The following is a 20,774-nucleotide window of genomic DNA, read 5'->3' on the forward strand; positions in this document are numbered from 1 at the left end:
ATATTCACAGAGTTGTCCCCCTCAGAGCACCACAGTCTAAGTTTAGAACATTTGTCATCACTCCAAAAAGAAACCCCACACTCGTTAGCAGTCATTCCCTCCTGAAAAACTTCCCTCCTGGACAATGAAATTTCAAAATACAATTTATAATAACATCAAAGAACACAACATACTTAAGAGTAAATAAAATGAAAAACCTCTATGTTGAAAAGTATGAATAAGTTCTGCAAGAAATTAAAGTAGACCTAATCAAGGGGGAGAGCAGCAATGTGTTTGGACCAAAAGATTCAACAGCGTCCACTTTCCCCAAATTGATCTGTAGTTTCAAAGCCACTGCAATAAAACATTCCAGGGGACTTTCTGGTAGCAATGAAAATCAACTGATTCACCCTTGCCCCCAAAGGTGCCCAGGTAAATCAATGGGGAAAGAAAAGTCTTCTCAACAGACCCTTACCTCCCACCACACACAAACATTAATCCAAGATGGATCACAGGCCTAAATAAATATACAGGCCTGGGACACCTGGGTGGCCCACTGGGTTAAGCCACCAACTCTTGGTTTTGGCTCAGGTCAGGATCTCCAAGCTCCGTGTCAGGCCCTGAGCTCAACTCAGAGTCTGGCTGAGATTCTGTCTCTGCTCCTCCCCCGCGCCTGCGCACACTCTTGCACACTCGCGCTCTCTCGCCAATAAATAAATAAATAAATAAATAAAATCTTTAAAAATATATATAAATATATATATATGGGCCCAAACTGTAATTCTGCTTAAAAAAATACCTGTACCCTTCAGATAGACGAAGATTTTCTGAAGAGAACACACAATATGATAACCATTTTCAAAATTTTATAGACTGGATGTCAACAAAATTATAAAAATCTGCTCATTAAGAGACACCACTTAGAAAGTGAAATGCAAAGCCTCAAACCAGGTGAAAACATGCCCAATATAGACTTGCACCTCAAATATATTACAAACTCCCACAAATCAGTAACAAAGAGACAAGACAGGGAAGAGGCTTCAACAGACACTTTATTAGAAATACTATGAGGGGGCACCTGGGTGGCTCAGTCAGTGAAGCATCTGCCTTCGGCTCAGGTCATGATCCCGGGATCCTGGGGATCGAGCCTTGTGTCGGGCTCCCTGCTCAGCGGGGAGTCTGCTCCTCCCTCTGCCCCCCCCCACCCCCCGGCTCATGTTCTCTCTCTCTCTCAAATAAACATCTTAAAAAAAAAAAGAAATACTATGTGACATGATACTACGTGATGTGTAAATATAACGGAATTACAGATATGAGCACATGAAAAGGTGCTCAACTCGCTAGCTACCAGGACATGAAAATTAAAACCACAAAGAGAAACTGTGAGACACACTGAAACAGCAAAAATCTCACAGGCTGACCCTCCCACATGCTGAGAAGGACGTGGAACACCCAGAACCTCACACCTCTGACGGGAGAATGAGTCAGCAGCCACTCAGGACAACGACTTCGAGGTTTCTCATGCAGCTAAACCCGCACCTCCCCTATGATACAGCAATTTCACTTCTGAGTTTGTATCTAAGAGAAATGAAAATGCATGTCCACAAAAAAAGACTTGAACAGCTATGTTCACGGCAGCTTTGTTCATGATGGCAAAGCCTAGACAGCCCAAGCATCCAACAAGAATATGAATAAATTATGAAATATTCATATCATGAAATACTCCTCAGCAATAAAAGTAAGAAGCTATTAATACAGCGATACCAGTCAATCTCAAAAACGTCATGCCGAGTCGAAGGAGCAGGCGGGGGGAGACTATCTCACAGGCTGTAAGACTCCTCTGTGTCCCAGCCCCCCTCCCCCAGCAGGGAACAAATCAATGGTGACACAGGTCAGAGCACCAGCCTTCGCGCTGGGACTGATGAAAAGGCATGAGGTAACGTTTTGAGCTGATGGGCACCCACACATGTTTGTCCAAACTCATGGAGCTACACACTTAACAAATGTATCAAGATACAGTGAAATACACAAAACATTTTTCAAAAAGTAACTACAACAGAAACCCCCAGGGAAGGACCTGCTGGGAATGGAAGCGTTGATTAGTTTAAAATGGTGGGTTTGTGTGCATAGATTATCCACATAAATCAATCAAGATCAATAAAGGATGAAAGGACAGAATACCTGTTAACTCTCCTTGGGCATTTCTCTGGCTTGATATCCAATTCATAATGATAGATGTCAATTTTTGGAATGTCCATTTCAAAGAAGTTGGCCTGTAACTTGATTGTTCTCCCGGAGGTCCCGAAGTCGGGTCTAGGCGGAGGCTTGAAGGCATATCCTTGGATGGGTGGCGGCGGCGGCGCGGGAGGTGCGAGCACTAGAACGGCCAAGAGAACGCCCGTTACACGGGGAAACCGCGCCTCTCCTGGAGCACACTCGTGCGCCTCCTCCCGTGTGTGGCCCGCCCTTCCCAGCCCCCGTGGACCCTCGCTGTCACATGCCCCCCCACACACACACTCGTTCCCTCCTCCTCCTCCCTGTGCTCCCACGTTTCCACGGAAAACCTGAATCCCACGCCCCTACCCCTCTCCAGGTCTGTGTCATCACAGAGACACCCCCCCAACTGCGAGGCTCAAGGGAGGCATGTGACACGGCACCATGCCCTCCTTTTTCAAATTGTTCCTTCCTGGGTCCTCGCCTTGCTCTGCCCAGATCCTGCAAGTGTTGGATGCTCTACCCAGCCCCCTTCGTCTGTTACACAAGCTCACAGACAGTTGAAACTGCACGCCCAATTAAACTGCTTTCCCCCCAGGACATGCCTCCATCCATGAGGCCGTGGTCTCCCCACTATCAAGACCCTTGCCACCCAATCCTCACAGCCAACTGCACAACAGTCCTCCTCATTTTACCAGCTTCCTCTCGAATTCATCCTTTCCTAACCATCCCTCTCCACCCCAGCTCGGATCCCCATTTCACCCAGGACAGGAAGTGAGGGAAGCCCTCTAACGGGGTCTTGACTTCCAGGCACCCCCACCCCCACTGACCCACTTTCTACACTCCAGGCCAGAGAGTCTGATCTCACCCTGCCCACGTACTTCCGTGGCTGCCCACCACCTGGCTCCAACAATCAGCCTTCCCGTGTGCACGATCTGGCCTCAGCCTTGTCTTCTGCCACTCCAAGACCTTCTCAATCCCAAGGACCAGCCTTCACTTGTCACAGCCCCTTACTTCTGTCTCTAGCTTGCTTCACATTTTCAGGACAAATTTGCTACACTGTGCTGTAATCCCATTTGGCTGTCTCCCCAGCTGGACCTGAGCAACTTGAGGAAGATCTGCCTGCCCTAGGGTCTAAGAGCACCTGATGCACAAGAAGAGCCCAGAAACATCTGGTCAATCTCTTTCCATTTATAACTGTGGAAGCTGAGGCTCAGACACGTAAGGAAAGGCTGCCAAAGTCACTCAGAAAGAGTCCTTTACTCTTTCAGGAAGAAGTCAGGAAGGAAGACGTTCGCAACCTCAAGAGTCAAGAAACCCGAGCCTTCCCGACACCAGCGCTCATATACACACCCTGCCACGCCCCACCCTGAGCACCACTTCCTACACCCCAGCCCCCATTGCAGGGGCTTAAGACAGCTGTGCTCAGGTCAACACGAGCACTCAACTACCCGTGCAATCTCTCCTGCCCCTGGAAACCACAACTCACCTCCTCCTCTGCAGCAGACCAACACCACATTTCCACAAAGGAGGTGCTTCAACATCAAGCCAATTCCTGATTTAAAAATGCACTGTAGTGACTCACTGGTAACATATGTGCTATGTACACTGCTGTTCTTTCTTTGCATACGAGAGACTGGGAAGATGGGACAGTGTGAGTTATCAGAAGAGGAGACAAGATCAAAGGGCTACGATTCACATGTAGTTAAAGGGGCCAAAAACACCAAGGTGGTGGCCCTCCTGCATTCCTAGTTAAGTCATTAATTTAATCAAGGAATGTATTTTTCCCCCCACAGACAGTAGAAAGAAACTTTACCCCAACTCAAATTTTCACTAATTCTAATAAAGTTCAAACTGTGGCTTAGGAAAAAAAAAACGATTAAATATTTTTCCAGTAACAGAATCCTCTTAGTTTTTGCTCACATCTTTTTTTTTTAAATCCTCCTCATTTAAAAAAAAAAAAAAATCCCATGTACTTCAATCCCTACTGACATTTACTGGAAACAAAAGTATGCTACTAAAAATAATTTAAGCTGTTTTTACTGCATTTCTGACCTAGAAAAACTCAGAGTCCTTCAGTTACTTTTTTGTTTTGTTTTCTTTGTACGAGAAAGCGAACATGCTTTAAAGGTTAGGAATCTCACTGAGCTGTCCCATCTGGAACCTTCAGGTCTGTCTCACTAACGTATTATGACCGGAGATGCCGTATTTACAGACTCGCACACAACACACCACCCCTACAACGAGCACACTCGTGTGCCCCTTACGTGCTGGGTCATGTCCAGGACCAAGCATACAAAAATAAATAGTGCTCTCAGGCAGCTCATGTGTCTCCTCCCAGGACACCGTCTGAGTGCACGTCATCTAATGGATTAGGTGTGTTTACCCCTCGTAAGCGCAGGTCACACGCGATCCTTCGCACTGCAGATCCTGACCATGCCCAGCAGTGGACTCCACAGCCCACCAGCACGTGGTCCACGCTCTCAGGCACAAGCCTCACCAGCAAGAGGGATCTTGCCAATAGAGAAGCACAGCTGAACCACAGAAGTTACGACTGTGCCCCAGGAAATGTCCAGCCACAGAGACACAGTCCATTTCAGGAACCGGAGCACTATCCACACTGAGTAAGGGCTTTCCAGTTTACAAAGTGCTTTCACAGCTTCTTGACCACGCATCACAGCTGTGAAGCCAAGCTGCTGCCTCTGAAAAGTGAAGCCGTCCGAGGCTCAGACAGGAGCCGCGAGCTGCGGTGCTCGCTTCTGAACTGAGGCTTCCTCCCGCCCATCAGCAGCCATCCGTCCCCAGCTAGATTCAGATGAGTTTACCTTCCCCAAATCTAACCACTGGCACAGACACACCTGCGGCCCATTTCTCTGGGTGAGCCTATTTCTCCTGTCTCCACGATACCTATCACTTCTAGAATATTGGCCATGGGAACCAAGGGAAACTGTCCACAGCTTGCATTACTAACCTGTATTAATAAAAGCAATGGGAAAACACAGTGGTAAATATAATCATGAAATATGTGACTTCACAAGATATTTCTTCCTTGCTTCTGGCTTTTAACAATGAAAATACTGACAGCTCATGGGAAGGTGTGTGGAATATACAATCACAAGTTAAAGCTCTAATAGTTTCCCAAGCAGAGCCGGGAGAGTTCCCAGCAGTGTTATGCCCTCAGGAAGTTCGAAACTCTCCTACCAAAGAGGATAAAGACTCCCGCCCAGCCTCAGTCCTCGGAGAGATCCTGGATTCATTTTTATACTTCACAGGGAGTCAATCCCAAGTGTAAACTCCCAAGACAAGCAGGACTCACGAACCAAGCACCGGAGAGGATCTAGCACAGGCCAAGGTGCACACAAGAGCACGTGCGCATGAGAAAGGGACAGAATGGTGTGCGGGCGACAGCCACTTTCCTGGGACTGTTAGCGCCTGGCCCCAACAGGTGGATAATGTTCTGAGATGAAAACCAAATCCTGAACAGCACACACACCTTCATCACGGTTAACACAGATGACTCGGAAAATTAATTCCAGTATCGCCCAGAGAGCAAATCTCCGTGAGGCCCATCTCCCCGACCCGTGCTGCAGGAGGAACGGAGAGTCTGACGCACATGTGCCGGGGAGGAACGGGGGAGGTAGGGAGGGCTCCGCACCCCCAGCCACCGCCCACCGGGCAGGGTGCTTGGCAAGCCTGCGCTGCGGAGATGGGGGGCGGTTCTCAACTCAGCCTCCTCCACCATGGGTGCTGTCAACATCTGCTGGATAAGTGACAGCCCAAGAGGAGGAGGATCTGGGAACACTTCACCAGAGAGACGCCCCTGAGCTGCTCAGCGGGGACCTCGCCCCAAAGCCCTACCCCGTGGGAAGACCCCAGCTCCTCTCCAGCTGTGGCCATGCCAGCCAGCCCGAGGCGGGCCAAGCAATCCTCCCCACCTTCCAGGTGCTCCCACCTTCTCCAGCCTTCCCCGAGACATGCATTTTCCATCTGCTTGTGAAAACCATGCCTGACGCCCAGGCCTGCACCTGCCGCCGCCCCCGTCCCAAGCTGCACGCAGCCACCTCTCCCCGCCCGGCCACAGAGCGCACAGTTCTGTTGGGAAGGCGTTTCCCGGGGTGTCTGTGCTGGTCCTACCGCTGCCCTGGGGGGGAAACCCTTGGGAATGGGAAGGCAACCCCTCCTTTTTCATCCAGGAACACTGGATGGTCACAGCTGGGGGAGGGAGACAGCAGGTCCAAGGCCCACACAGCCCCTGAGTCCCCCTCCGCGCGCCGGTGAGTCCGCACCCCCGACGGGGTGAGTTCCGAGGGCAGGGGAGCCCGAGCCTCTAACCCAGCGTCAGGTGACGTAGGCGATGAGTGTTTGCGGAACCGCAGCTGCTGACTCGGCACACGTGCTTAAAAATTCCATTTTTAGAGCCACATCTCAATCAGTGAAAGGGAAACGTAGTGAATGAGTAATCGACTTCCTGTATATGAGTAACTGGGTCACAGCAACCAGGAAGTTTCGGTGTTTTTCTTACAGACGCCATGGAAAGCGAGCCTGTCACTGCTTCTAAGTGAGGCTTCCGCGGGACGCAGCTGGTCCGCCTCAAGAAATCCACCCCTCGGGGTGTGGACTGTCACTAACTTTTCAGAGGAGGGTCCTGGACCAGGCTGTGTGACACCTGCCCCGTGCATGATCTCCTGGCAGCCCCCTTGCCAGGGTGGGACCCTCGTCCCAGCCCTCCCCCTAAGTAAGGGATGGGCACACAGGACATGAACCTGGGGTGAGCAGAAAAGAAGAGTGAAGGCCTGCGGAGGTTCTCCCACGGGTGGGCACCCTGGGTGGGGGGGGAGGTGCTGCGGCGGTTCACTGCCCATCGACACAGTCCTGCGTGATGACAAAGTGCCAACAGCGACCCTGCTAAGAACCGTCTCTCAGGGCTTTTGCTTACCTCCAACTTACTCCCTCCAGCGTGGCAGGGGACCACAGACTCTAACCCCGGATGTAAAGACAGGCAAGCCGGCACAGAGACCCTGGGGCCCCCAGGTCTCAGGTGGGTCCCCAGGGAGCAATTTGAACAACGCTGGAAGTTCCCTGCCTTCGGCCACCGAAATGCTCCCAGCAGGCAGGCCTAGGGCCAAGAAGCGCCGAGGAGGGCAGCAGGCTCCGGGCTCACAGCCCACCACGGAAGCTGCTGGGGCAGCACCTCCTGGCACCTGACAGACGCAGGGGAACGGCCAGCAGGGCATGCCTGGCCGCGCTGCAGGTGGGCTGGGCCGGGCCACGGCCTACTGTGGAGACCTCATGGTTTCAGCACAAACCAGTTTCAGGCCCGTGTGAGAGGGATGTCCTAACCCTACAGAGAAGCCCATGGCTCGGGCTTAAACCTATAGCTTAAACCCACGCAATCACCTTTCCTCTCTCCCACCTGGAACTGGGAGGTCACAGAACCAAGAATCCAAGTCGATATTCTGACCCGTTCACTATGGGGACGAACGCTGCAGCGAGAGCAGAGCACAGGTTCCTGGGGGAGACGGTGTGAGGGGCATGGAGTCACAGGCCGGCTGCACCAGCAGCGGCCCCACGACGGAAGGCAGCCTCACGCACAGCCAAGAGCCCCTCCGAGAGGAGGAAGGCGGCTCCCTTCCAGAAAATCTCACATGCATGGTACCTCGTTCAGGACATACCAGATACCTGGGAGCTTATGGGTAGGGGCCACTGGGCATGCCCCACTCCTCACCTGCCTTCTTCACTTAACTACAGATCACGGAGCACTTTCTAAAGGGGCACCTGTGGGTGACAGCCCACTGAACCAACAGGTCTGGCTTCCCTGTCTGTAATGAGGGACACTGACTGCTTTCATATAATGTAGATTTTTCTCTGATATCAAAATACACACTTATTACAGAAAATACAGAAAAATACAAAGAAAATAAAAGTTGCCTGAAATGCCATCAGAGATAATCCCTGTTAAAACGTCAGTCTTCTACATACACACATAAAACACAATGTGTGCAACTATGCAGAATTTTTTTTTTTTAAAGATTTATTTATTTGACACAGAGAGAGAGACAGCGAGAGAGGGAACACAAGCAGGGGGAGTGGAAGAGGGAGAAGCAGGCTTCCCCGCTGAGCAGGGAGCCCGATGCGGGGCTCGATCCCAGGACCCTGGGATCATGACCTGAGCCGAAGGCAGAGGCTTAACGACTGAGCCCCCAGGCGCCCCTGCAACTATGCAGATTTCTCCCTGGCTGCCTTCATTTAACATTCTATTATGCAACTCTCCACAACGAACCTCTAATGACCGCATTCCTCACTGAGCCATCTCCTGCTGATGCATTTCAGTGGTTTCCAAATTTTCACTTTAAAAATTAAATGCTGTGCTGAAGACCCACGTAGGAACATCTCTACCTACATCCGTGGAGAGGAAGCAGGGGGTCAGCCGGAGGGCTCAGTGCGCGGGGGGACTACCCTCCGCAGCACCAGCCCCAGGGCTCCCGTGGCCGCCCACCATCTCTGCCCTCTCCCTGGTGCTCTCCTTGCCCACCCTTCCACCCGCACATTGAAAACACAGCCGTCCAGACCCATCTTCACCCCTCGCTGGCTTGGGCTCCAGGCTCCCAGCCTCCAGGACAATGGACTTGCTGACCAATTAATCTCCTAAATCCGACCCTAAGCTGCAGGCAGCGCCCAGGCCATGCACGGCCCCGGCCCCCAGGGAGCGCAGGGTCTGAGAGAGAGAGAGGCAGGTGTGCACAAACAGGAACAGGACTGGGGTCTTGAGTCCAGATTCCCGGCCTCAAAATCTACAGGACCAGCACCTTCTGTGCCCCCCAGTGCTGCTGCCGAGCCCTGCCCTGCCCGCCCGCCACAGTTCATCTCTGCCCTCCCAGCTACCCTGCCCAACAAGTCGGAGGCCTCCTGGCCACGGGCACACCATCACTTCAAGGCTCAGCTTGGGACCTGTGTTCCTGATGCCCCACATAGCACCAGGCCTTGGGGTGTCCTGGGCTCCTCAACCACCATGCTTTGTTTCAGTCACTTCCTGGTGTCCAGGCGACCACACGATGAGTGCCCTTCCAGGACACATCTCTGTTGGCCTCAGCAGCTAGCCAGGAGCCAGCCAAGTGCCCACCGAAAGAACCCAGAAGACGCGCGTGCGGGAGGCCAGGCCCAACAGGAATGAGGTACTGCTCCTCACTTCTCAGCAGCCCCCGCCCCAGCTCCACTGCTTTCCCTAGTCCTTTACCCCAGCATCCTGTGATTTTTCTCTCTTAGGGACGTCCTGGCTTCCTCGAGAGACACGTGAGCTCCAAGGCCCAGCTCTGCCTCAGGATGAAGCCACACAAACCAGGCATGGCGGGCAAATTCGGAGCCCACGGCGCTGCCACCGGGCAGCACGCACCTGCTTCCGTGGCCTGCCTGCCCCTCTACCGTGGCCCACACCCGGGCAGCTGGTCTGGCTTCCCGAGGTACAAGTCCCGCCACCAGCTGTCCCCAGGACCAGTCCTGACCAGGCCGAGCGCCCTGGGCCAGCGCCCTGCCCACCATCTGAGGACCAGAGAAGCCCAGCCCTTCGGAGGGAGGCCCAAGGGGAGCATGCACCCCGGAGCCCAGGATCCACGCAGCCAACTCGGAGGGTCTGTGAACTCGGACTGAGCTCTAAGTGAAATGTAGCGCTCCTTTCCACTATGAACAAGGACAACCAACCACATCGGTATGTACCTATGACACAGGAAAAACACAAGGACTCCCCTGTCACACGGCGGCTGTCAACAGGTACCGCAAAGTGGGTTTAAACTCACTGCTACTTTGGGGCACCCGGGTGGCTCAGTGGGGTGGGCATCCGACTCTTGGTTTCAGCTCAGGGCATGATCTCAGGGTCGTGGGGTCGAGCCCAGAGACAGGCTCTGCACTCTACTTGGAGTCGGCTTGGGGTTTCTCCATCCCCCACCCCAGTTCGTGTGCACTCTCTCACCCTCTCCCTCTCCCTCTCTCAAATAAATAAAAAATCTTTAAACTCACTGCTACTTCAAAATCAAACGTGGTAACATTTGTTTTGTTATTTTGTTAAGTGTGTTTCAACATGACCGGCTTTCCTCGTCATCCTATGTATTTTGTTCTGTGCCTTGAATAACATTATTCTGGAAAGGGATCCACCCATAACCTTCACGAGACTGACAAAGGGGTTCATGACCCCAACTACGTGAGAACTGCATGCTCTAAGGAGACGGGGTGGCCTCATCTCTGAGCAGAGAAGACAGTGTCTCAGTTCCCAATAACGTCACAAAACCTCCCCGGTTTGTGGCGGTGTGGAGGGTGGGCGGTGTGCCGGTCCTCGGACAGGGAGGGCCCCGCACACAGCACCACGCCCTGCAGGCCCGAGAACTGGGATTTCCGTCTCCGTGGCTGCCCCACAAGCGCCTGTCCCTGATGTGATGTGAGCTCATGATTTACCGGCTGCCATGACAACCGGTCTCCAGGCTCATCACACAGGCCGCCTACCAGGCAGGGGCTCAGCGTTGGGAATCAGAAAGCAGACATCCTGCTAAGGCCTGACAGCATGGCCTTGCGTTTAAAGCGTGAGGCCAATCTGTGTCCCAAGACCCAATGTGGACGCGGTCTCAGGACCTCACCGCTCTGTCTATTCACCTAGGAGTAAATTGGGGGAAGAAGTGAGCAGTCGCAAGTTATCTGGCGACCGGCAGAGAAAGCCCGCTGCAGACAAGCGTAATTGTTCAGAGAAGCTCTTCATTTCTGCTGTTTTCTAAATACTGAAGCACATGGAACTGAATTCTTAAAAAACCTTGCGAACCCGTAAGGCCTGGACGCTGGCGGGCAGATGCGGGCTCACCGCGGCCTCGGCCCAGCCCCACGCGGCCAGCCTCCTCCTCCCACCTCCACGGCCCGTCTGCCTCGCAACCAGGACAAACGCAAATGTCTCGGCGCCTGCTTACGCCATCAGGCCAAGATCAACATCCTTGGCCACTGATGACACATAATAAATAGCAGCAGAATTTGGGGCCAGAAGTCACCTTGGAAACCGAGGGGAGAGAATAACTCACCCTTTCCCCCAAAACCTGCTCTGAGTCACAGACTGTGAGCCTGCCTCCAGGCGGGTCTGGGGGCTCTGCCTGGGGGAGGGCGGGGAGAGAGCCCATGGAGAGGGGAGCGTGGGACAACCCCCCCCCCCCACCCCGCCAGTGTTCCTTTCACAACATCTCACTGGAGTCCAGAATCTTCCGAAACAAAAAGACCTGCGTGACTCCTCACCCCTGGGTGACTTAAATGTTCCTCAAGAAAAATCTAGCTCACAGAGTCATTAAATAAACACAGAGTCTGGCTCTCAGTGACTGACAAGTGAAGCACGTTCCAGGCTCTGTATTAACTGGCTGTGGGGCTGGCACAGGGCATCCCTCCAGGAAGGGAGCCCAGCCCACCAGCACCCGCGTCTCAGCAGGACCAGGATATTCAAAGATTTGCCATTGAACACCATGAAGCTATTGTCAAGCTCCTTCCAGAACCTCGAAGTGAGCATTAGTATTCAATGTCATGTATCCTCCAGTTTCCTTTTAGAACTCTGTTTTCATTATATTGGGTATCAGCCAGAAACTATGACAAAACTAAAACAAAAGAAAGTGACAAAAATAGCTCACGGCTATCCAGCCCTGCCATGCCACTATGTGGGCCAAGCCCGCGTCAGCTCCTTTGGGGCTGAGTGACTGGTCAGGGCCCCCAGCGGCGCGGTGGCCGAGCGGGACCACCACCCAGGTCTGTGTGTCTCCTGTACCTTTGCTTTCACCACGGGCTAAAAAAGGACAGGTTCTGACCGCTCCCCAGGGCACAGACCAGAAAGCAGATGCCGTCCGACCCGCACTCTCCTGCTACAAGCAGGACATATGGCTGCCCACTTGGCGAATCCACCTGTTGTTGCCGACACAGGCCGGTCTCGCCTATGGCCACCCAAGCCAACGGAACTACAACAACACAATCACGGCAGCCTTTCTGGTGAACTGAATGGACGCATTCTCAGAATGAAGCGCTAAGAATGCAGACAGAAACATCTGCTCCTGTCAGCTGGAGATAAAACAACTACACGCGCTCTGCAAAACTGCAGCGTTAGACCCGGGCGACCGACTAGCCAACTGTGAGGGGAAAATAGCAAAAACCCCAAACCAAACCTCGCCCGAGTTCCCAGAGAGATGGGTTTTTGTCTGGTCAAACGCCAAGGCAGGGGGCTTCTGCTCCCACATCCAGTGCAGGCAACACGGCGGAGCAGAGGAGAGCCCAGCTGGGACGCGGTCTGCAACTGCCAGCGCTCAGCCCCAGCCCCAACCTCCACAAGCCCACCTCTGCCTGGGAGCTCCCCAAGCTCGCAAGGGCACGCCGAAAGTAAAGTGGGACACGAGGGGGGTCCCAGAGGTGGACTGAGGCTAGCAGGTGTGCATAATCACTGCCTAGGAGGAACTCCACTCTCAGCACACTGGACACAGGCATCTGTGCTCAGGACGCAGGTGGCCCCGCTAGGGAGCTTCAGTGGGACACTAAATGTGAGCCCCGAGGGCAGGGGCCTCAGAAAACACTCCACGGCCGATGCAGACCATCAGGAGTCCCTTTCTCCAGCAAGAGGACGTGCCCACACCCGAGGGAGGCACTCACTTCCGCCCCTCACCCTTGGCCAGGTTTGCTCCGCACCTCCCACTCTGAGGATGAGGAGAGACAGAAGAACCCAGACAAAACCCTAGGCAGGCTCCCAGGACAAGGTGGGGGAAGGACAGCCCTGCAGGGAAAGCCAACCATGGAGTCAAAGAGCTGTTCTCTCGAAATGTGTCACCTTCACGCAGGCCACAGTTCCTGTAAGTCTTGTCTTTTCTTTTCTTCCTCTCTTGGTAAAAAAAGAAAAAACCCTCTGGGAAATTCCAATCTGTCACAGCCTGGTTCTTGGCAACACCCAAAGAAATGGCCCTGGGAGGCAACGGGGAAGAGGGAGAAGCCAGTCACTCTGGGGGGGGCAGCGGTGAGGGGGCGAGGGGCTGGGCGAAGCAGGTGCTCCCAGGTGAGGGTGCGGTCCTGGCAGGTGCCCAAGGCGGGGAGAGGATGGGTGCGGGGGGGGGGGGGGAGGCAAGCCAAGTCGGCAGGAAGATTGCTACTCAACTGCCTCACTCAACTTTTGTGCTTGAATGAGTAATACTCCAAAAATATTTTAACCTCATTTTAGTGAGCAATACAGCACGCATAAGAATATATGACACATACATACAGTTTAGGATTAATTATAAAACAAACATCCAACTACCCTCATGCCAGGGACTAACAAGATTATTCTTTATCTTCGTTGCAAACTCAAAGAACTTCACCCACAAAGAATTTTTAAATAGGCTTTTGTGAACCTCCAACCATCATTTAAAACACTATTTCTTTGAGAAATGGTCCCCAAAGTCACCCCTGTGATCTGTAAAAAGAAAAATTTCCCATAAAAATTGTTGTAATAAACTTCCCCCCATGTCAAAGATATCCCCTCTGACCTAATCCCATCTGTCTTTAGTGAACAATATTACAAATACTGTAATAAAAATAAGGAGGAATTAAAGAAATACTTATAAAACATAAATTATCTCCCACCGAAACGTCCCCCAAACGGCTGGTGTGAGCCCCACCCGCAGCTGTCCTGCTCTGTGGACCAATGGTTCTTTCACGCACTTGTCAGAAAACTTAGCCATGCGAAGTAAGCACTTTACAAAAGCTCGGTGAATACACGAGACTATCCTATAGCGCATTGCCCTCACACTTCTCCACAGCACTTACCAGTTTTGACTTCCTATTTATTTTGTGATTCTCTGACTAGTAATTGCCTCTCCCACTAGAATGTAAGCATCATCAGGGCAGGGATTACGCCTGGTTTTGTACAACTGCTGAATGAATGAATGAACTGATGAATAAAAGAATACCTCAATGCCACACTCACTCTCTGTAGAAACGATTTGTCACTCAATGCCAAGCATTTTATGGCAAAAACATGAAGCATTTATGCAAAGACTATTATTCCGTCTTCTGCAAGCTGTCTCTACCATTTCGACTCAAGAAGCTGCATTTATCAAGCACCTACTACACTCGGGGTGCACTCCAGACACCTCCTCACCTACCCTTGCATCCACCCTCCTGGAGGCGAGCTATCTTCACTTCACAGACAGGAACCAGGGTTCCCTGGAGGGTGACTCGGTGCCAGGTCAGCAGACCGCAGAGCAAAGACTGTGTCCAGCTGAGCCCTCTGCCTACATGGCCCGTGGAATCAACCAACCTCCCTCACAGAAGAGTTCTCAGGACATCTCTCATACTTCAGGAACGTCTTTTTCCCCAAAGAACCTAAATCCTTCTTTTTATCACCCCAAACGTACAAGAATCTAACCTACCACCTTTCTGTTGCCATCCCTCTCAAGCAGAAAGTTCAGTATTTTATACTCTTTGACAGTAACAAATCCATCCCAGTTACCAAGGACATCTCTCAACACCAACAGAAAACGTGTAACTACCGTTTCTAGTGCGTGTATTAGTTTAAGCTCTCCCCCGAGACCTTAGGAAGAAATGGGACTCCCGGTGCACCATGCACGCTGCAGAAACCTCCACGTGCACCTTCTCGTCTACTCCTCACCCCGGGTCAGGCACGAGGGACCCCCGGTTTACAGACGAGACGCTGGGAAGGCTACTGACAGCAGAGCTGGGCTCGGCGCAGGTCCTGTTGCTAGTAGAGCACGTGAGCTCTGCGGCCAGGCCGAGTCTGCCTGAAGTCCTTTGGAGATAGTGGGTATATTGAAATCAAATGAATTCTTTAAAAGAGACGGATCACCTAACAGTGCATAATAATGTAGGTCCCCCAAATTCGTTCAATTAGCACTCGGCGCCACGTAACTGAGGTCTGACTGTGTGCCCGGCCCCGTACCAAGCATTTCATATACACCAACTCTGTCTGATTCCACTCGTGCAACATTTCCTGAGCGCCTACTGCGTCCCTGTCCTCAGGGCGCTCACCTCCAAAGACGGCAGGCAGAGAATCACGAGGGACGGCAGGAGCGGCCGTGAGGACAGTGCGGGGTGGGCTGAGACGGCGTTTCAATCGTGGGATGGGAGAGAAGGAAAGCTGACACAACTCTGAATATCTCAGGGGAAAGTTAAGGTGAGCTCCCTCACATCTTATTACAAAACAAACTCCAAATGGATACAAATTGTAATAGCTAACATTTCTAAGTGAAACAAAGACATCCAAAGAAATACTTCAAAATTTAATAACGTATCATTTGGGAGTCAGAATGCTTGCTTTCTTGGAGCCAAAATGCAGGGCTCACAAAAGATGAGTCTGACTACATAAGATTTTTAAAGCTTCTCTGATTGCCCAACAAATTCAGAAAATTTTGTGACAATAAATTCACAAACCTGAAAATGTAAACCTGGATATACAGAGTTTCTATAAATTACTAAGGATTTGGGACGCCTGGGGGGCTCAGTCGGTTAAGCGACTGCCTTCGGCTCAGGTCGTGATCCTGGAGTCCTGGGATCGAGTCCCGCATCGGGCTCCCTGCTCAGCGGGGAGTCTGCTTCTCCCTCTGACCCTCCCCCCTCTCATGCTCTCTCTATCTCTCTCTCATTCTCTCTCTTCCAAATAAATAAATAAAATCTTTAAAAAAAAAATAAATATCCACAGTGATTATTCCCAAGTGCTCACATTCCAACTGATCTTCCTACTCTTCTTGCTGCCTCTATTTTTTTAAGTGGGCACATTATATTTATTATTAGAAAAATAATAATAAAGCTACCTTTTAAAAACTGACAAAAGCAACTACGAACAAATTCTGGGAGGAGGATAAATGGGTGTTTACTATTCCGTTTTTCTCTGTTCGATATTTTCCAAAGTTAAATAAAAACGAAGAGGTAAACATAGTCAGTAGCTCACTTAACAGACATCCAGAGAGATTTAAAAACTTGCCCAATTCAAGATTTGAGGCGGGTCTGTTATGATTCCCATGTATATTTGAAGCCCCAGGGACGCAAACACGTGGAGTGGCTGGCGCCCGGCTTGGCAGAGACGCTCCATCATCGGTAAGATGGGCGGCCACGTGCCACCTGCAAGTGCCGCCAAGGGCAGCATCTGACCCCGGCCCCACGCTGCAGCCACGAGGCCCTGTCCCAGGGAACCCCTTGGTGCCTGCCAGTCCCTGGGACTTGCCCAAGGGCACCCCACAGGGCAGGATATAAACCCACACATCCTTGCCCCAAAACTCCTCATGCTCTTCTTCCTGACCACAAGCTAGCATGTTACTTCAAGTACAAGATTAAAGCCATGATTTGGATTTTCTATCCCAGATAAAGGGAACCCATACTGAAAGTGCATAAAAGAAAAAAAACTCAGAAGACCTATTTCCACTCATTTATAAATGTGCCCCACGGCCCTACCTCAGCAGGAACCCCACTACTTTGCACAGCTGTCTGACTCGGGATGGGGGGATCCCCTGTCTCCCTCCCTTCACTTACATGGTTCAGTTTCTGAGGCGGCCAGAAACCACCTCATTTACCTACACCCTTTCCAGCACGCACAGGCCGAGGGTCTCGATGCCAAGCGCACACTGCCATTCCCCACGAGGCTGCACCATTAGTCCTGGGGAGTGTGGCATTGGTACTCGGGCAGGGTGGGGCCGGCCCAAGCAGCCCCCCAATCCACCGAATGCAGGTAGCCACCAGCATTTTATTTATTATTATTATTTTTTAATGGAAAAGAAAACAGAATGCAGAGAGCATGTGTCGCCTCAGGGCAAGCACCTTCCGTGAACGTGCATGGGTACCACAGCTTTCCCCCTGCTCTCCTGGCAAGCAAGGCGGGGCCACCGAGCGGCTTCTGGGGCCAGGGCCCCTCTTTCCACGGGGGCTCACTCCTGACTTCAAGCCTTAACGTGGGTAATGGCCTCAGAGTAAGCATCCGGGTATCTCCAGCGAACGCAAATCCACCAAAACCAGATCCATCAGTATTAGCTCGTGAGGCCCGATGAATTTTAAGAGAGAGAATAGGAATCAGGAAGAAGAAAATGATAGCAAAAATGAAAAACCACAACTTCAGTCCTGTCCCACGGGGCTACTGAGTGAAGTCTTAACTTTTTGCCAGTCTTGAAAAGAATAAACATCTATTTTTACCAGCAAGGCATCTCCCCATCATCTGCTAACACACAACCGTGTCATCTGCCCGCCTGGGGAACTGACAGGTGACAATGGGTGCCCAGGCTGCAGGGCACCTGTCCCCCATCAAGTGAGTAATTCTATGTGGTCCAACACAGAAGGAAAAGAAGGAGGAGGAATGAGGCCAGACAGCACGAAGGGCTGAGGGCCCCACAAAGCAGCTCAGCCGCTCAATAAGGCGACACAGGCAGGAAAGGGACGTACACAAGAGCTCCCACAAGCCTTATGGAGGACAAAGTCAGGCGCTTCGTCAGACATTTTGAAGCCATCACACCCAGAAGAAGTATCTCAGACCAAGGCAGCAGGACCCAGCAGGATCCGCCGCTTCAGGGTCACTTATCTGAGGTATGACATCACAAAGCAGCTCCTTCTGACCCACTGCCAAACCTAGAAGACCAAACCCGGCTTAAATCCTGACCTGCCGTGATGTTACATTTCTTCCTGTTTAGCCCAATCACTTCCACAGAACCTTATCCAGGACAATCCCCTGCCCTTCCCCATTCCCTGCCAGGCCTGACGGCTCCCCAGGAGAACACCCCCATCTCCCCATTCAAATGAGCCTGCCAGGTGGCAGGACCCCCAGCGACTCTGGGCTCTCTGTGCACGGGTCACCCTGCATGCTGCAGCAAGCCCCCAACTCAGCTTCCACCTGCCCTCTCCATGACCTGCCCCTCCCTTCCTCCCCTAAAAACCAGAGCTACCGCTGACGTCATCTCTCCTGGAAACCCCGCGGGGCCCAGAGCCAACTGGAGCACCTGCCACCTCTGGCGGGACAATCCTTCCGACGTGGCGGTTCACAAGACCCACCTCACTGGCTACTTCTCTGGCTCTACGCTCTTGTTCAGTCTGTTCAACCACAGCAACATGATAATAACACACCACGTTCTCCAACTCACCCCCTCCTCTGTGACGCCTTATCACACATGTAGCTGCCGACGCCAGCTCGACCTTGGATTTCAGATGTTTGTGGCCGAGCTGCAGGTCTTCCCACAGAGCCCGAGGCTGAGCTGTGGGGCCCACCCTGTGGAGCTGTGGGGCCAGCTGGGGGCTGCGCCTCTGCCACGAGAACCCGTGGTGAGGGGGCCCCTCATTCACAGGATGTGCATTCACACCCCCTGTAAGGTACGGGCAGCCCTCCAGCTGAGAGCGTCCCACACACCCGACAGGGGCCCAGCCCAACGTTCCTTACACTGTCTGAAAGTCAAGACCCTCTCACGGTTTAGACAACGAGAGAAAACCCAGCAGACAAACCTGGCAACTTCAAAGGGACTTCTTGGACCTAATAAAGGTTATCCAATAAAAACCTCCTGAAAACAGCACTCCCACTAAAGCAGTATTAGACGGATTTCTTTTGAGGTCAGAACCAAACAGTGAGGCTTGGAATCACCACTTCAACAGACGTTAGCAAGTGCAGTAACAAAAGAAACAACACGCCGTGAAACAAGACCGCGAAACCGCCACAGGTAGATGACACGATCTCCTGTATAAAATTAAGATAAAATTCACAGACAACGGTTAGAACTAAAAAGAATTCAACAAGCTTGCTAAAAACAAGACTCTAAAAATCCATTGCATTCCTACACCTGAACAACTACTAATTAGGAAAATTACTTTTACAAAGATGCCATTTACAAACAACAAAAACCACAGGTACAAAGGAGGGACAAGGATTGAATGTGCTTGAAAGATATCTCAATTAATTAGTCTTGTGCTCAGTGATCGCCTCTGCCATCTGGCCTCGTGGTGATGTATGTTCTCTGTTCAGACCCCTGCCGCACGTGATAAGTCAGCATCACAGGGGGCTTAAAGATCCAAGAAATGTTCGTTTGTTCGTAGAAAAAGGAAGTCGGAGGGACGCCTGGTGGCTCAGTCAGTTAAGCGTCCAGCTCTTGATTTTGGCTCAGGTCATGGTCTCGGGGTCGCGAGACTGAGCCCTCCATTGGGCTCTGCACTGGGGTGGAGCCTGCTTGAGATTCTCTCTCTCTCTTAAAAAAAAAAAAAAAAAAAAGGAAGCCAGATTCTGGGTGGTTACTTCCTACCAGAATTGAGAAGGTGCGATGTTTAACTCTATTAGTGATATTGCTGAATTAGATAAGGATACTCCCCAGCAACGCCTCCCAATTATTATAATCTAAGTGCCAGGTGTCCCAAATGGCACCTCACCTTTTCTGTAATGTTGGCAACACATCTGGCAAGGCAGGGATTTTCACCAATTTGCAGAAGAGACACAGATGGACACAGGTGAAGTGACTCGCCTGAGGTCACGCGGATCCATGGTGGCAGGGCTAGGACCTGGACTCAGGCACCTCTGATTCCAAAGTCTGGACTCTTCCGGGAGCCACAAGGCCTCCTCTGGCCACCTGGCTGGATCAGGATGGACTGGAAGGGTAAGGAGCTCGTAGCCGCTGTGGGATGGCAGAGGCTGAAAGCGCTCACACAGATTCAGGCTTTCCTGTGCACCGTCGGTCAAGAACAGCAGGCATCTGACGTCTATCCTGAGCCGCCCAGCCAGGTATGAGGCTCTGCCTCGGAACGTGATGTAGGACCTAACTGAGTGTTTTGAAAGGACAATACAGCAGCGGTTTTAAAGCAGCCCAAGCCCTTTGCCATTGAGAGCTGGGGTCCACGTCCCCTCCCCTTGAGTCTGGGCAGGGCAGAAATGGAAACGATGGGGATCTGGGAGGCTGGGTCAGAAGAGGCCACGCAGCTTCCTCCCGCTCCCTGGGAACGTCTGCGTTCCAGATACTTCCTCCTGACACGCTTCCTTGAAGAACTCAGCCCAAGCCACACAGAGAGCCCGCATGGGCACTCTGGCCAACAGCCCCACTGAAACCAGCCTTGGCGTCAACCCAGCCCGGGTGTCAGACGTGTGGGTGGAGAGGTCTCCAGATGGTCCCAGCCCTGAGCCACCCCCTCCCTCCCTCCCGGCTGAGGCATGCTGGAGCAGAGAAGCAGCGTCTCCCGTCTGTGTCCGGCCCACGCCTCTGACCCACAGAGTCCGTGAGCAAAACAGCTGCTGATTCAGGCCGCTCGGTCTGGATGGCTTTTCCCACAGCAACAGGTAACGGAAGCAAACACCCGAGTTTCTGTGGCACCCCATCAACTAGATCTTCCTGGCCGAAGTGCTGCTCCCTGCAAGGGCCCCCATTCAGGACAGTTTAGATGTCCAACTGCCACTCAGTCCTGTGACAACAAAGAAGGCCATACGAGCACATCTTAAATACCCATGCTGTCGAGGAAGGAGACCTCTGCCAATCACGTCCTCACCCGAGGAAATGGGGGACACTACCAACAGGCCTGGAAAAGCTGGGTCTCGGGCTGCCAACAGCACACAGCCCAACACAGGGAAGGGACATCCCGCTGCAAAGCGCCCGGAA

General features: G+C 52.2%; 1 protein-coding gene across 5 annotated transcripts in view; it reads right to left on the reverse strand.

Moving 5' to 3' along the window:
• AGO2 (argonaute RISC catalytic component 2) overlaps positions 1-20,774 on the reverse strand; it is a 110,763-nt gene that overhangs the window by 57,519 nt on the left and 32,470 nt on the right. Inside the window, exons 1-2 of one of the 5 annotated variants that reach the window (XM_032415648.1) lie at positions 13,013-13,032; positions 2,161-2,356 (exon numbers count right to left, since the gene is read on the reverse strand). In XM_032415648.1, the coding sequence (XP_032271539.1) occupies positions 2,161-2,237 (77 nt within the window). In that variant the 5' untranslated portion in view covers positions 2,238-2,356; positions 13,013-13,032. Of the gene's footprint in view, positions 1-2,160; positions 2,357-3,337; positions 3,433-3,682; positions 6,129-13,012; positions 13,033-20,774 lie in introns of those variants that run through there. The other 4 variants (XM_032415644.1, XM_032415645.1, XM_032415647.1 and 1 more) reach the window with 4 other exon arrangements.

Source organism: Phoca vitulina, unplaced genomic scaffold (assembly GCF_004348235.1).
Source record: "Phoca vitulina isolate PV1807 unplaced genomic scaffold, GSC_HSeal_1.0 scaffold18, whole genome shotgun sequence".
NCBI classification, from domain to species: Eukaryota; Metazoa; Chordata; class Mammalia; order Carnivora; family Phocidae; genus Phoca; species Phoca vitulina.